The sequence below is a fragment of the Pleurodeles waltl genome, chromosome 7 (genome assembly GCF_031143425.1).
Source record: "Pleurodeles waltl isolate 20211129_DDA chromosome 7, aPleWal1.hap1.20221129, whole genome shotgun sequence".
Lineage (NCBI taxonomy): Eukaryota > Metazoa > Chordata > Amphibia > Caudata > Salamandridae > Pleurodeles > Pleurodeles waltl.
The window spans coordinates 599956305-599970952 of record NC_090446.1 but is presented as its reverse complement, the minus strand read 5'-3'; the positions used below and the strand labels follow the sequence as shown (position 1 = coordinate 599970952).

General features: G+C 43.0%; 1 protein-coding gene across 1 annotated transcript in view; it reads right to left on the bottom strand.

Annotated features, from left to right (window-relative positions):
* Nucleotides 1-328: 328 nt before the first annotated feature.
* PRR7 (proline rich 7, synaptic) overlaps nt 329-14648 on the bottom strand; it is a 194167-nt gene continuing 179847 nt past the window's right edge. The window contains exon 4 of the mRNA XM_069244492.1: nt 329-3283. Coding sequence (XP_069100593.1) covers nt 2883-3283 — 401 coding nt within the window. The 3' untranslated portion in view covers nt 329-2882. The remainder of the gene's footprint in view (nt 3284-14648) is intronic.

Sequence of the window (14648 nt, the reverse complement as noted above, 5' to 3'; positions counted from 1 at the left end):
AAACCAGGGGTCGCAGCTGCGACCCCTGGTGACCCTTAAACGACGTCCACGTGTACATGCACAATTTTTGATATCCACGGAAACGTGTGAACATCTCTTTTTATATTGAAAGCCAGGTGTGCCTATTTAGATTTATGCACAGCGATCTCATATAATACCTTATATGGTTCAAGTGTCCATCACACTGTATATTTATGAATGACCGTGAATTCCTTTTTATGTTTGCTTAGATGTGTGTGCCTCCATCTGTAGGTTTAGTAAGGTAAACGGGCCAGGCAGAGCTAATTTACAATGAAGTGCTATCCCGAGCCGTACTTCACAATGGAAGTTTCCCTTTATTTAATTTTCTGGTAGTTGGTGTTGTTAGCTGCAAAAAAACAAATCATGATCATAGTTTGTTTACAATGACTACATCTACATTTTGTTAGAGAACGCTGATCTGCAAAGACAGCTACAAAAAGCAATGGTGCTAAAACTGCGTGGCCTTGCAGTAGGTGATCTGGTGCCGAAAGCACAACAGCACATCATTGCATGTTGGCACTTTATGTAATTGGCCTCTAAGGCCCAGATTTACGTTGCATACAGGATTGCATTTCTTGGTAAGTTTACAAACAGGCGTGCAACTGTTCAATCTTTATATGTTTTCAGAGTGGTGTACCTCTGTTCATCTCTTTGTATGTTTCAGAGTGGTGTGCATGTTAGTATGTAGTTGGGAAACTCGGGCCCATATTTATACTCTGTTTGAGCAGGATCTGCATCATTTGTTTGACGCAAATCCGGCGCAAACTTAACTCCATATTTATACTTTGGCGTTAGACCCGTCTAGCACCAAAGTTTTAGAGTTTGCGTCGGTTTTGGCTTGCGGGAAACTACCTTGCGTCAATGAGATGCAAGGTAGGCGTTCCCGGGCAAAAACCCACGCTATGGCCATAGCGTCATATTTATACTCCCGTGCTGACTTCACGCACAGGAGGAGGAGGCCCTTAAATAATGCCGCTAAGCCTGCTTAGCGCCATTATTTAACGCCTGGGTATGGGTAGGTGTTAGGAGATCTCTGGGCCTTTTTTCCATGGTCAGAGACCATGGAAACAGCCCACAGATGCCCTTTCATGTCCCCAGGGACACCCCTGCCCACCCACACCCACACCTGGAGGGCACCTAAGGATGGGGGGTACCCATCCCAGGTAAGTATTTTAATTTTTTTTTCAAAGTGCCTTAGGGGGGGCCTAACTTGGGCCCCACTGCATGGCACTGTGCCCAATGGCCATGCCCAGCGGACATAAGTCCCCTGGGCCTGGCCATTGGGCTGGGGGGGGCATGACTCCTGTTTTCACTTAGAAAGGAGTCATGTCCATGGGGGTTGTACATGGAAAAAATGACGCTAATCAGGTTAGAGTAATTTTTTTTACTCTAACCTGACTAGCGCCATTCTTTCACGCACTACCTCCAGTTTCCCCTACGCCTGCCCAACCCGTTTAGCGTCAATCATTTTGACGCTTACTGGGCCTTACCGCCGGCTAGCATCATAGCATAAATATGACACCCAGCTGGCGTCCAGGAATGGCGCTAGCCGGCAGTATACTTTTAAACGCAAACCTGCACTAACGCAGGTTTGCATCAAAAAGTATAAATATGGGCCTCTGTTTCATCATGTATGGTCCTAAACAAGCGTGCTGTACGTATTAGGTAAGCCTTTGTGGGGGGAAGGGAGAGGGTAAGAAAGAGGGATGGAGAGAACGGATTAAACCTATCCCTTTGGTTCATGGTAGCTAAAACACCTAAACCCACTAGCTGGTACCAGATAATGGAACTGTCTGTTTTCTGTTTCTCCAAGGACATCTTTTATTGACATAGAAATAAGACCCATATTTATACTTTTTCAGTGCCACATTTGTGTCATTTTTTGACCCAAAAGCGGCGCAAACGTACAAAATATTATTGTATTTTGTAAGTTTGTGCCACTTTTGCGTAAAAAATTACGCAAATGCGGCGCTAAAAGAGTATAAATATGGGCTTAAGTGCTTGACGGTTTTAACCTCAGTCCAACAAAAACCTCTTAGATGCAGGAACACCAGACCCTGTGTATGACTGGCTTTGTATTTTTGTATCAATAATTTATGGATTATCCGAGCACTTCAGCCCCCAGAGACAAGGACGCTGTCTGTTTTATCACACCTGTAAGTGATTTCCATCACACCAATTTTTTTTTTATTTTTTCCAAAATATTACAAAGAAAATAAATAAAAGTCACGCTGAGCAAAGGCTCAAATCGTCCTGTGTGAGTGTCTGTGACGGGTCCCAAAAGAATCACAATTCTGCGCTTGAAAGCATGTTCAAGAGAGGGACCCTGAGCTTGAGCCAGTGCCCAGCCCAACGCTCCGGGCGTCACCAAGTGTGAAATAAGAACATGGAGCCATTAATGGAAGGGAGTGATGTGAGAAAGATTCTAACACAGGGGGGCTTGAGTGATTGACATGGGCCATGAGCTAATGAGTGTGAGAAAGGCCTCACCATCACCACAAACCGCCAGTTGTTCACCATCAAGAAAGTTCTCACAAGGATGTGGTCGAACTGCAAAAGGTTATGTCAAACCCTCATCTTCAAAGGGCATCTTGTTGGTCTCTAAAGTTACCAAAGTGTTTACTCCAAACGTTCACAGGTAGACCGGCATATTAGGAAAGTTTGAAAAATCAAGAGGGCTGGCGTTGTTTGACACACTGTAGATGCTTCTCCAACCCTATGTGTGTTTTGTGGGCACTTGAGCTTCATGAGGTCCTCTCGTGTACACCTGATTGACCAATCAGTCCTTACCTCCATCACCTGGATGGAGCCTGGATCCACTCTACTGACCAAGATGGTCCATAATCCTCTTGGCTGGTAGGTCACACGGCTGTAGTCCTTCCTAATAAAGGCATGGGCAGGGGGATTCTGCAACCCCCGTATACTCCCCGACTACTTAGTTGGGGGTCGGTCCAGCTGGGCAGCATCCTCCCCGAGCCAGCAGCCTGTAGTATCAGACTGCTCCGGCCCAGCTCCAGGCAGGGTGGGGCCGAGGCAAGGGGGGCAGAGAATGGCGCTGTAGCAGGAATGACACGGTCCGAGAAAAGGGGCTTGTTATGGCTCTGTAGGTGCTCTGGCTTCACATCTTTATCTGACGCCGGGAAAGAGGTACCAATTTTGCGGTAGATGCCGCGGGTGTCCGTGAGCACCTCACTATAGGGAGGTGGCGGCTCTGCCATTAGTACTGCCTCCTCGTAACATGGTGGCTTGGAAAGGTCAGTTTCTGAAATAGAGAGAAGAGAGCAGTTAGAAGGGATGCTCCTCAACCCCTCTTCTGCATCTTCTTGAACTACATTGCACCTATAATGTATTAAGGAACATCCTTCACCACCCTTATCCCCTTCTCTTCAGATTTCATTCTCATATATCATCTCAGCAAATCATTATGAAGAGGTCTTATCTCCACCAGACCTTCGTCTGGTATATAAGCAATCATTTAAATTATACAAAAAACACAAATAATATGCAATAAAATAAGAATCTCTGTATTGAAATGTTACCTATAAATGTAATTATATCAGTACATTTTCATTTAAAAATAATAAGGTATAAAATAATAAAAGAAAATAGCACTAGGAAAAGCAGTGCTGATTGGCAGGAAACTTCCATTTTAGATCCTCAATTTACACTGATTCATTCACCGGCATAGGCTTTTAAATAGTCTTTTTTAGAATTATATGGGCACATGGATAATTGCATTTCAGACATTGGCCGTTCCCCTAATGAAGCCTTGTGTTGGTAACATCTGCTTGAAACTTTTGAATTAAGTAAAGCACCAAAAAGCCTAGGAGTGACATTTGTACTCATAATTTTGTCTCACCATTTTTCATTTTGTTTTAAAATGTTTTTGATGAAATATACAATGATTAACAGATTGCTTGATCTATTCGTTATATGACTCAATCCAAATTGTATCACAGATGGATTTTGACTACATGATTAGCCTTATAGTATAGTCCAGCCATAACTCTGTTCTGATAATTTTGATGCCACTTGCGTGTATATATATATATATATATGTTTATATATATATATATATATATATGTATATATACATATATGTATATATATATTCACACCAGTTTGCCAATAATGTCAAGGATGCAGCACTCACAGGATTACATCAATCTTCTTTTATTACATGAAAAGACCCCAAACAAACTGACACCAACGCGTTTTGACCTTCCCGGTCTTGATCACGGTAATTATACAGTCCATTACATGCACTATTTATACTGATCCTCTAAGCCAGTGGTTCCCAACCTGTGGTCCGCGGACCCCCAGGGGTCCGTGACACATTCCCAGGGGGTCCGCAGGCCTGGGCTGGGAGAAAGACACTTCTCCAGTGGGGCCTCTGACAAACACTTGCTTCCTGTTTTTATTTTTATTACTTCCTTTGTTCAGCAGTTTTAAAAGCACTGCAAAGCTCGTGTACAACAAAAATAAAAGTGTCAAGAGAACTCTATTGACTAATGTACCTGCTGGAGAGGAATTCGAGTTTTGGTCAGTGGCAGTTTTGACTCAAAGGTAGCGCAGATGGTTAATATGCCTGCTGCAAAGAACGTGTATCATGCAAAGAACAGTATTTTATGAGCATGGCACAGTGGGTTACTGCTTTTGTCACAAGGATTCTTTTATTACTGTGCAGTTCATAATAATAATCTAGCACAGTGAGCTATGAACCGCCGTTAAAGAGCTACATGCAAACCGCATGGCACAAATTAGAAAGTTGTTTTTCCCTAGTCTAATTTTCCTTATGCTGCTAAAAAAAAAAAAAAATCAGTAGAAATACACTTATTACTAACGTCCTCGCTAATCACTGTGCTGTGTTCTCAATCCTAAATTTGTGCTGCTCCAGACCAAGAACTCTTAGAAAACGCCTACCAGTGTGGATGACATGTGAATCCTACCCCTTGTAGTACCCTGTAAAGTGCTCTGACACCCTACAGTGGTATGAGAGGTGCTTTAAAACAAATGAAGTACATGTGACGGAGAGGCTAGGGAGAGATGAGAGGGCCCCTGTGGTTTACTTCCTTTCCCCATCACTCATTTATGTGAAAGAGCTTTCTCAGATCTTACATACCTAAAAAATATCAAAACAGAAATCGCTCCGGAAATGTAGAATCTGACCTGAGGATTCACCTTTCATAAATAAAACCAAACATTGAAAAGGTAGTCGCCGAGATGCAGCGCCAACCTTCCCAATAAAATGTTTTGAATTTTGCATATTTTTTTCAATATAAACGAATTATATCTTTAGTAATTTGAGTATTTGTTTGGTGTGTACTTGTTATATTTTTTGCAAATTATTATTTTAATGTTTGAAATTTAAATCGTACAAATTGCTTGGGGTCCTCGGCTTCCAGTAATGATTCATTGGGGGTCCTCAGGAGTCAAAAGGTTGGGAAACACTGCTCTAAGCCATGCCCTTATGTGGCATTCTGGGATATGTAGTCTTCATAAAATGTGCTTATATTAACACCAAACCAATAACCTTTTTAACTCCAGTGTATGCTAATAATAAAGAAAACCAGCAAACAACTCTGTGTAAACAGAATAATAAAACAAAATAACATAAAATAAACATAACAACATATATTCTACCCATAATTTCAACTTGTTATGATATTACACTGTCCTCATTATTTTAGTTCCACCCTTACAATATCTCAACTCATATTTAATCATTTGCCTATAGGGGGTTAATACCCCAATTATTCTAAATTATAACTATTCCATTTCTTAAATTAATATACTCCATTGGTTTTTGCATCAACAGTATAATCTAATTCCTATTGTACAACCATACTTACAGATGACAATATAATTCTCCTTCATAGTTAATCCCAAATGGCATCTTGGTATTTAATCTAATAATATATCTGGACTCCAAACGCCTCAATCTCTGTATCCTATCACCTCTCCGTTCATGCTTTTGTATTGTCGCAATACCATAGTATTTCATGGACAACCAATCCAATTCTGAGTGATTTTTCAAATGTTTGGTCATAGCATACGTGGTGTTCTCATTTTGCACCACCCTTATATGTTCTAAAATACGCTTTTTCAGGGGGCATATAGTACTACCTACGTATCTATGTCCACATCAACATTCCAACACATATACAACAAAAGATGTTTCACATGTGATTCTTTCTCCAATCACAATTTCTCTTCCTCTAAAGTCTGTTATGGCCTTTTTGTTACATCCAATCTTACATGCTTTACATTTTCTACAGCAAAAGAAACCTTTGTTCCCCTCCGATAACCAATTAGGAATTTTAGACGTCTCTAAGTGACTTTTAACTAACATATCTTTCAAAGATGGTACTTTCCAATATGTAATTGAGGGGCGAGTGCCCACTCTTTGTCCAATGTCACTATCTTTTTGAATCAGGTGGCAATATTTGTTCAATATTTTCACTATTTGTTGGTTCTCTTTACTATAATCCAAGATCAATCTAATCTCATTCATTTCCATGTTTGATTGTTCTGATACATTTCTATTCTTGACCAACACCTGTTCTCGTGTCTTTTCCCCTGCCTTCATCTCACCATGTTTTATTGATTTCAATTTGTATCCCCTATTTATGAATCTCTTTCTAGTCTCATCAAATTTCTCATTCATATCTCGTTCATTTGAACAATTTCTTTTGATGCGAATAAACTCCCATCTCTCTCCCCAGGAAATAAAATAGATATATTCCATGATCTCGTTGTCAGTGATCTAGAAAAACTGCAGCCCTCTCAAAAACAAGAGAAAGAAAACTTGACGAAAGATCAACGGGAAGCATTGAAGGCAGTAACAGAGCCCAACATAAGAAGAAAACACATGTCTGAAAAACAATAGCAGCATTTAGAGGGCAGTGAAACTCAACTGATTATAAGGGTATTGGAAGACATATGATCACCCAGCAGAAAATTACTGTATGGTGGAAAGGGTTGCCCATATACACTGAGATAGAGGCACTTGGTATCCTAAACTAAAATACAGTGGGTGCTCCAGTGCTGAGCGAGGTGTTCTTGAGGCTGGGCTTGGACTTAGTAGAAGCCATAAGTATTCTCAATCAGGCTTTAAACTGGGGAAGATTTAGTGAGGCAAGAATATATTATTTTTACATATCCCTCACTGTAAGTACATTAAAGGGGTGAATGTCACCGTGTGTGTGCCTTATCCATTCTTTGCGTTATCATTAAGACAGTGGTGGAGATTGCAACACTGTGGCCCATATTTATACTTTTTTAGCCCCGCATTTGTGCCACTTTTTTAATGCAAAAGTGGCGCAAATTTACAGTTGTATTTTGTAAGTTTGCGACGCTTTTGTGTAAAAAAAGTACCCAAATACGGCACAAAAAAGTATAAATATGGGTCTGTGTATAGGAGAATTACCTTCAATGGAACCATACGTTCCTTGTTGTAAAAGGAGTTTAAGGGGCAACTAGCTCTACTAAGCAGCCATATTTACATAGACAGACAATACTTAGTGAAAATATAGGAAAAAAGAGATTTGCAAGGCTAGATGCTGGCATAGACTTTCCAATCAGGCAGAAGGGTTCAGTTCCAGTGATAGGAACATGGATATCAAAAATGACAAGTACATTTAGGATACGTAAAGGCCTGTGGAATGATTGCACATTACATTGGTAGTGTGGAAGACAGATGCTGACCTTGGCAGTGTTCTTTGCCACAGAAAAAAAATAATTGCTTGTGAAGTTGGGAACATGTGTTTTCAAGTACAAAGAAGTATCAAGATTTGACGCCTGTGAGATATTCACTGGTTAGAAGATCTTAACATAGTGTTATGATTCAGATTGCTACATCATTTTGTGGCTGGAACATTACCTAGGTCACTGGTTGCTTAGGTGACTAGAACATTGTCTAGCTCATTGATAACAGCACAAAGCACCACACAATAACACTAAGCAGGGGTCAATTGGTCCCTAACACTAACTAACAGTAACACTAAGCAGGGGTCAATTGGTGAAGCTTAGAGCACGGGTTGGTGGTCTGTAAGTTGTCCTGTGAATAAACTACTTGGAAACATATCAGAAGCGTGTGACGAGTGCCTGCTGGGGAGAAGCGAGTGACCACAAACTTCCCTGATTACCCACGAGAATTTTAGAACTGCAACGGACTGTTGCTCCAGCAGCTGATTACCTGAAAGATGGAGCTAAGTACAGCAACTTATTCCTTGATGTTGCCTGTGGAGATCTCACTTACTCGAAGGAACAGCTGGAGGAGTCTGACTGCTCAGGGAGCCATCACACTGAGGCGACAGCTAGAAGTACAATTGTGGCAGCACTCTTGTGTTAAATGGTGACATCAGCTGGAAAGGTTTGTTTGTTCTTCAGAGGAGGAATGTTCAGGAGTGTCGCTGGATATGTTTCCTGTCATACGTGTAATGTCATACACATTACCTTTAGGGTGGCAATTTTATGTCGGGCAAAATAGTGATATTGTTCATGGTCTATCATGGAGATACTTGGGGGCATATTTATACTCTGTTTGCGCGAATGTGCGTCACAAATCTTGACGCACATTCGGCGCAAACCGTGCACCATATTTAAACTTTGACGCCCGTCAAATTTCCTTCGTGTGAGTCATTTTTTTGGATGCGGGAAACAAATTTCCTTCCACCCAGTGTTCCCCCAACTCTCCCGATAAAAATGGTACCTCACTTTTGTGGGTGGGCCTACTGCCCGCGAAAGGAAATGCCCCAAAACACTATCTGGACACATCAAAATGATCAAATACAAAACTACCTGTTTTTGCTGGGGGCACCTGGGTTTTTGGTCCTGGGCTCAGCAGCCTTCTAGGGAAACCTACAAAACCCAGACATTTCTGAAAACTAGACACCCGAGGGAGTCCAGTGAGGTGTGACTTGCGTGGATCCGCCAATGTTTTCTTACCCAGAATCCTCAGCAAACCTTAAATTTAGCTAAAAAATCAAAATTTTCCCACATTTCTGTGTGGGATCACCGCACTAGGACACATTTCATACCACATTTGATACCTCATTTGTGTAGGTGGGCCAAGTGCTTGTGAAAGGGATGAGCCAAAAACATGTCTATATTGAGGGGGAACAAAGGGGGTCCAAAAGGGCAGTTTGCAAAAAAACATTTTTAAGCTGACAAGTGCAGCAGAATTTTTATCGGTATAGTTGAGACAATGCTGGGTGGTAGGAATTTTGTGGATTCCTGCAGATTCTGGAAGGTTCCATCACAAAAACGTGGGAAAAATGTGTGATTTCCAGCAAAATTGGAGGTTTGCAGGGGATTGTGGGTACAAAAATGGTGCGGGGTGCATGTGAAACACACCACCCTGGAATCACCCAGATGTTTAGTTTTCAGATGTGTCTAGGTCTTGTAGATTTTTCTACATGGCAGCGTCCCAAAGTGCAGGCCTCACCATTCCAAGTGGGACGATTTTGAGAGTAAGCCAAGCTCTCATGGTCCAAATGTAAAACTAAAACCCCAAATAATCAAATGTTTTAGAGTGCAGGGGAGAGCTGAAAGACTGTTACCCCCTTCAGTTGAGGTGGGGGCGTAACCAGGCCCATACTGGTTGGTAGCCACCACCCCAATATATTTTTTTTATTTTTATATTTCCTGGCATCTAGTAGACTTTCTGCTCCCCGGGGTGTGGATCAGGGGTAATTGCCCCATCTGCCCACTGGTGGGCAGAACAACTTTGGCCCCATTTATTTGGGGTGGGGGTATGGCCATACCCCCACCCTCTTATTTTTGAAAAAAAAACCATCCCTGGCCTCTGGTGGGCTTTCTGCCCCCCCTTGGGGGCAGATGGGCCTTCCAAAAATAGGCCCATCTGCCCCCAATGGGGGGCAGATATGGCCAACAGTAATGTGCCCCCATGGGGAGCGACCCTTATCCAAGGGGCTGCCCCCATAAAGAAAACACACGCATACACACACACCAATCCCTGGTGCCTAAGTGGTTTCTTCCCCCATGGGGGCAGATTGGCCTAACAAAAATCAGCCGATCTGCCCTCAAGGGAGGCAGAAATAGTCTAAATACAATCAGCCGATTTTAGGTCAATCTGCACCCAAGGGGGGCAGAAACCACTAGGCACCAGGGATCTTTTTTTGCGCCAATGTCACGCAAGGGGAGCGACCCCATAGGCAAGGGTCACTCCCCAGGGGGGTTGGGCGGGCAAATTTATTTTAGGCCATTTCTGCCCCCCGTGGGCAGATCGGCCTATTGTTATTGGGCCGATCTGCCCTCGGGGGGCAGAAGCCTATAGGCGCCAGGGGTACGTTTTTTGGGGATTTTTTTGTTTTGTTTTGTTTGTGTTTTTTTAGAGGTGGGGAGCGACCCCTTAGGCAAGGGTCGCTACCGGGAGGGGGGGGGGATTTATTTTAGGCCTTTTCTGCCCCCCCAGGGGCAGATTGGCCTACTGCTATTGGGCCGATCTGCCCCCGGGGGGGCAGAAGCCTCTAGGCGCCAGGGATAAAAAAAAAAAAATGTTTTGTTTTTGTTTTGTTTTTTAGAGGTGGGGAGCGACCCCTTAGACAAGGGTCGCTCCCCGGAGGGAGGGGGGGCACATTTATTTTAAGCCTTTTCTGCCTATTGTTATTAGGCCGATCTGCCCCCAGGTGTGGCAGAAACCTCTAGGTGCCAGGGATAAAAAAAAATGTTTTTTGTTTTGTTTTATTTTTTAGAGGTGGGGAGCGACCCCTTGCCTACGGGGTCGCTCCCCTTGCGTGACATTGGCACAAAAAAAAGATCCCCAGTGCCTAATGGTTTCTGCCCCCCTTGGGGGCAGTTTGACCTAAAATCGGCCGAATGGGCTAAATACAATTTGCCCCTCCAGGGGAGCGACCCTTGCCTAAGGGGTCGTTCCCCATCTGTAAAACAATAACAACAACAAAAAATCCCCAGTGCCTAGTGGTTTCTGCCCCCCGTGGGGGAAGATCGGCCTAATTAAAATAGGCTGATCTGCCCCCCAGGGGGGGCAGAAATGGCCTAAAATAAACTTGCCCCCCAGGGGAACGACCCTTGCCTAAGGGGTCGCTCCCCTTGCGTGAAATTCAGGGGAAAAAAAACTCCCTGGTGTCTAGTGGTTTCTATCCCCCTTGGGGGCAGATTGGCCTCATAAAAATAGACCAATCTGCCCCCAAGGGGGGCAGAAAGGGCCTAAATATAATTTGCCCCCTAGGGGAGCGACCCTTGCCTAAGGGGTCGCTCCCCACCTCTAAAACAGAAAAACAAAAAAAATGATCCCTTGTGCCTAGAGGTTTCTGCCCCCCCCCCCAGGGGCAGATCAGCCTAATAATAATGCCCCGGGGGGGCAGAAGAGGCCTTAAAAAAAATGCCCTCCTGGGGAGCGACCCTTGCCCAAGGGGTCTCTCCCCTAAAATGCTCAGAGAGACTTCAAAGGGAGGAAATTCCTTTCCTTCCCTTTGAAGCCTCTCAGGCCTCCTCCACGTGATCGGAAGAGAAATGCTGAGCATTTCTCTTCCGATGGGAGGAGGCCTCTGTGATAGTCAGCGCGCGATCGTGCGCTGACGTCACAGGGGGGCGAGGGGGTCAGGGGGGGTGGAAGGGCAAGTACTTCCCCTTCCATCCCTGCGTTGGGGGGTAACCCCACAGAGGGAGCGCTAGCGCTCCCTCTGGGCTCTGTGACCAGGACGGAATGGTTACGTCCTGGGCACACGAGCACTGTGCCGCAGGACGTAACCATTACGTCCCGGGCACAGAAGTGGTTAATGCGGGTGACCTTAATATTGAACGTCTGCTGTTTGCATTTGGCAGAGGCAAAAACAGTAAAGATCACCTGGTTTGAGCAAAATTACCTGCTTTCAATCCCAGACCCATTTTAACTGCTCTCTGGGGACTTCCCCTATTGTTGGACATTCAAAGTGTGGAAATTGCAGTGCATGCCAGTTTACTGTGGAGACCAAAGAGTTTGTGTTTAACAATATCAAAATCATGTTAAATCAGTTTTCAAATTGTAATACTGAAAATGTTGTATATGCCATTACCTGCCCTTGCAATCTGAATCACATTTGTCAAAAAACACAGAAGGGTGCGTACATGTATTTGTCAACACAGGAATTGCCAAAGATGTAAAGTGGCTAATGCACCATTGGTGGACCACTTCATGGAGAAGAAGCACAGTGAGAATGATCTTTGCTGACAGGTTATCACAGTTTTCAAGTCCCCGCCAACAGGGGCTAATATCAATGCCTTACTCAATAAGGAAGAACTAAAATGGATAATGCGCACTAACAGCCTTAACACTGGCCTGAACAAGATGGAGGACTGCACTGCTTTAATATCGCACCTTGTTGGACCGGTTACACTAACCAGTGCCTTTCCTGGGACTTTGTTGTTCCTTATTTCTAATTTAAATTTAAAATGTTCATATCAACCCAGACTCTAGTCTATTCTATGAACATGTGAGTCATACTATGGCTATTCACTGTAATTATTAAGATAAGACTGGGGAAGTTGGGCCCTCTGTTTCAATTTCCCTATTTTTCCCATTTTTCCTTTCTTCGTTTTGCGTCGCATTCTGGCTAATTACTAAATTGCCTTTTCTCTCTAAGAACTACTGCAAAATGACATGTTGCAATATACTATGTTTAATATGTATTAATTTGTACTTTCTTTTGTATTCATTTGTGCACGCCGATGTAACACATTATTTTTATAAAATGATTTTATTTCTAGGAACATTATATGCCCTACCGGTCCTAAAAGATGATGGTTATAGTGGTGTGGCTTCCCTGCTATATACATTTTCTCTTTTTCGCCTCTTCCACTCAGCAATGACCGCCCCACTTTTCTTCCGGCTGCCATTGCATGCTTCGGGGACTATTAAGCATGCGCTAACCTCCTTTATACCAAGCGTAGTTCCCTCTCCCTGTCACTGGTGTTTAGGACATTCTTCAATCTCCTACTTGTGTTGGTGCGTACCTCCAACATTGGAGGGATCCCCATTGCATCAGCCACTGCTTGCCACTTCAAGCGAATTCTTGTTAGTTGTAATATCATTTTGGGTTTTTACCTTTATTTTTTATATTCGACCGCACATCGCCTCGTTCAGGACGATAGAACACATGTTGACGCCTTTGAGTCTGCTTTGTCACCCCTGCATTTCTGATTGCTATTGTCTCGGGTTGATCTAGTCGGGTAATAGTCAACCTGAACTGGTGGTTATGTGCACTCTACTCACTTGCCTGTTTATATTTTGTCTTCAGTTTTTAGACTAAAGGAAGGTTATTTCGAGCCCGTAAATTTGTGTATGGCTCTTATTGCGTGATTCCTATATCATCATATGTTGCATTCCCACAGGTTAGTCAATTACAGGACAGGATGTTGTCTCTATTTATCTGCACCCTTCACACCAATTAAAACTTTTCTCACCTGGGGAGTGAGTCATTGGTTCATGCAATCCTTTATGTGGTGTCGTTCAGGGTTATTCACCAATCCGGCTTGCCTTTCTGTTTTCCATTTTCACTAAATTAGCTCATTGAATGCTATGCGTATGCTGTGTTCTTCGTATTAGACACTGGTTGGCATGGTGTGCTTCTAAGGCTGATTATGAACCTATAATGGTACGCTACTAATGCAAGTTTCCCTCTCTTTTCTTTTTTTCTCCTCTTTGTCTCTCCCCATTTTTTCTTACTGTCTACATTTTAATTTAAGCAGGCATTGGGTAATATATTCAGTATGACCCTCACCTCCGGCATAATTCTATGTCCTGATGATCCCAGCATTGGACTGAAGGATCGAAACATCATTGGCTGGAGTACCTTGACTTGGTCTTTTTATTCTTTAATTAGGTTCATGTGAGCATGGGTACTGGAGTATTGTGAGCTTATTTTTTTAATTGTAATCTCTGTCACATATATAATGCCTGAGTATTTTCACTCTATTGCCTATGTTATGATTGTTATTTTTTTCTGTGTGCTTTTTGTTTCCCCACTACATTGTCTTAATTCCAATAAAGGTGTAAACAATATACAATTGTAAATTAAGCGTAGACTCCAATGTGTTTCTATGTTACATTGACTCTTATAGTTTCACTTGAGGGACCATTGTTCCTTTTACAAAATACTTTGACTCCTGGTCCCTGAGTACTTGTGGGTTTCCCTTGTCCTTAAAGTAGTCACTCATGGCAGTAGCAAACATGTCACAGCCACCACAGTTTTTGACTGATAAGGGTGAACCAATCGTGCCTTGGAAGAGGTCGAAACAGCTTTTCAATTCTTATTTTCTTGCAATTGGTGGGGAAAAAAATCTCTGCTGTGAAGAAACAAGCCATATTATTGCATAGTTTGGGGATTGAGGGTAGGAATGTGTATGAACGTTTGGACTGATTACCACTCGGCAAGGAGAAGGTGAGCCTGAGCGTTTACATGACATGTCGGTAATGATGTTAGAGAAACATTCTGGATCCCAAATTAATATTGTACTTGAGAGGCATGCGTTTTTCATAATGGCACAAAGGAAGCAGGAAAAGAATGGGAGTTACGTAGCATCATTGAAAACTTTAGCACGTACCTGTGAGTTTGGACAGCTTACCTATTCTTTGGTCAGGGATCAAATTGTTAGGTGTAGCT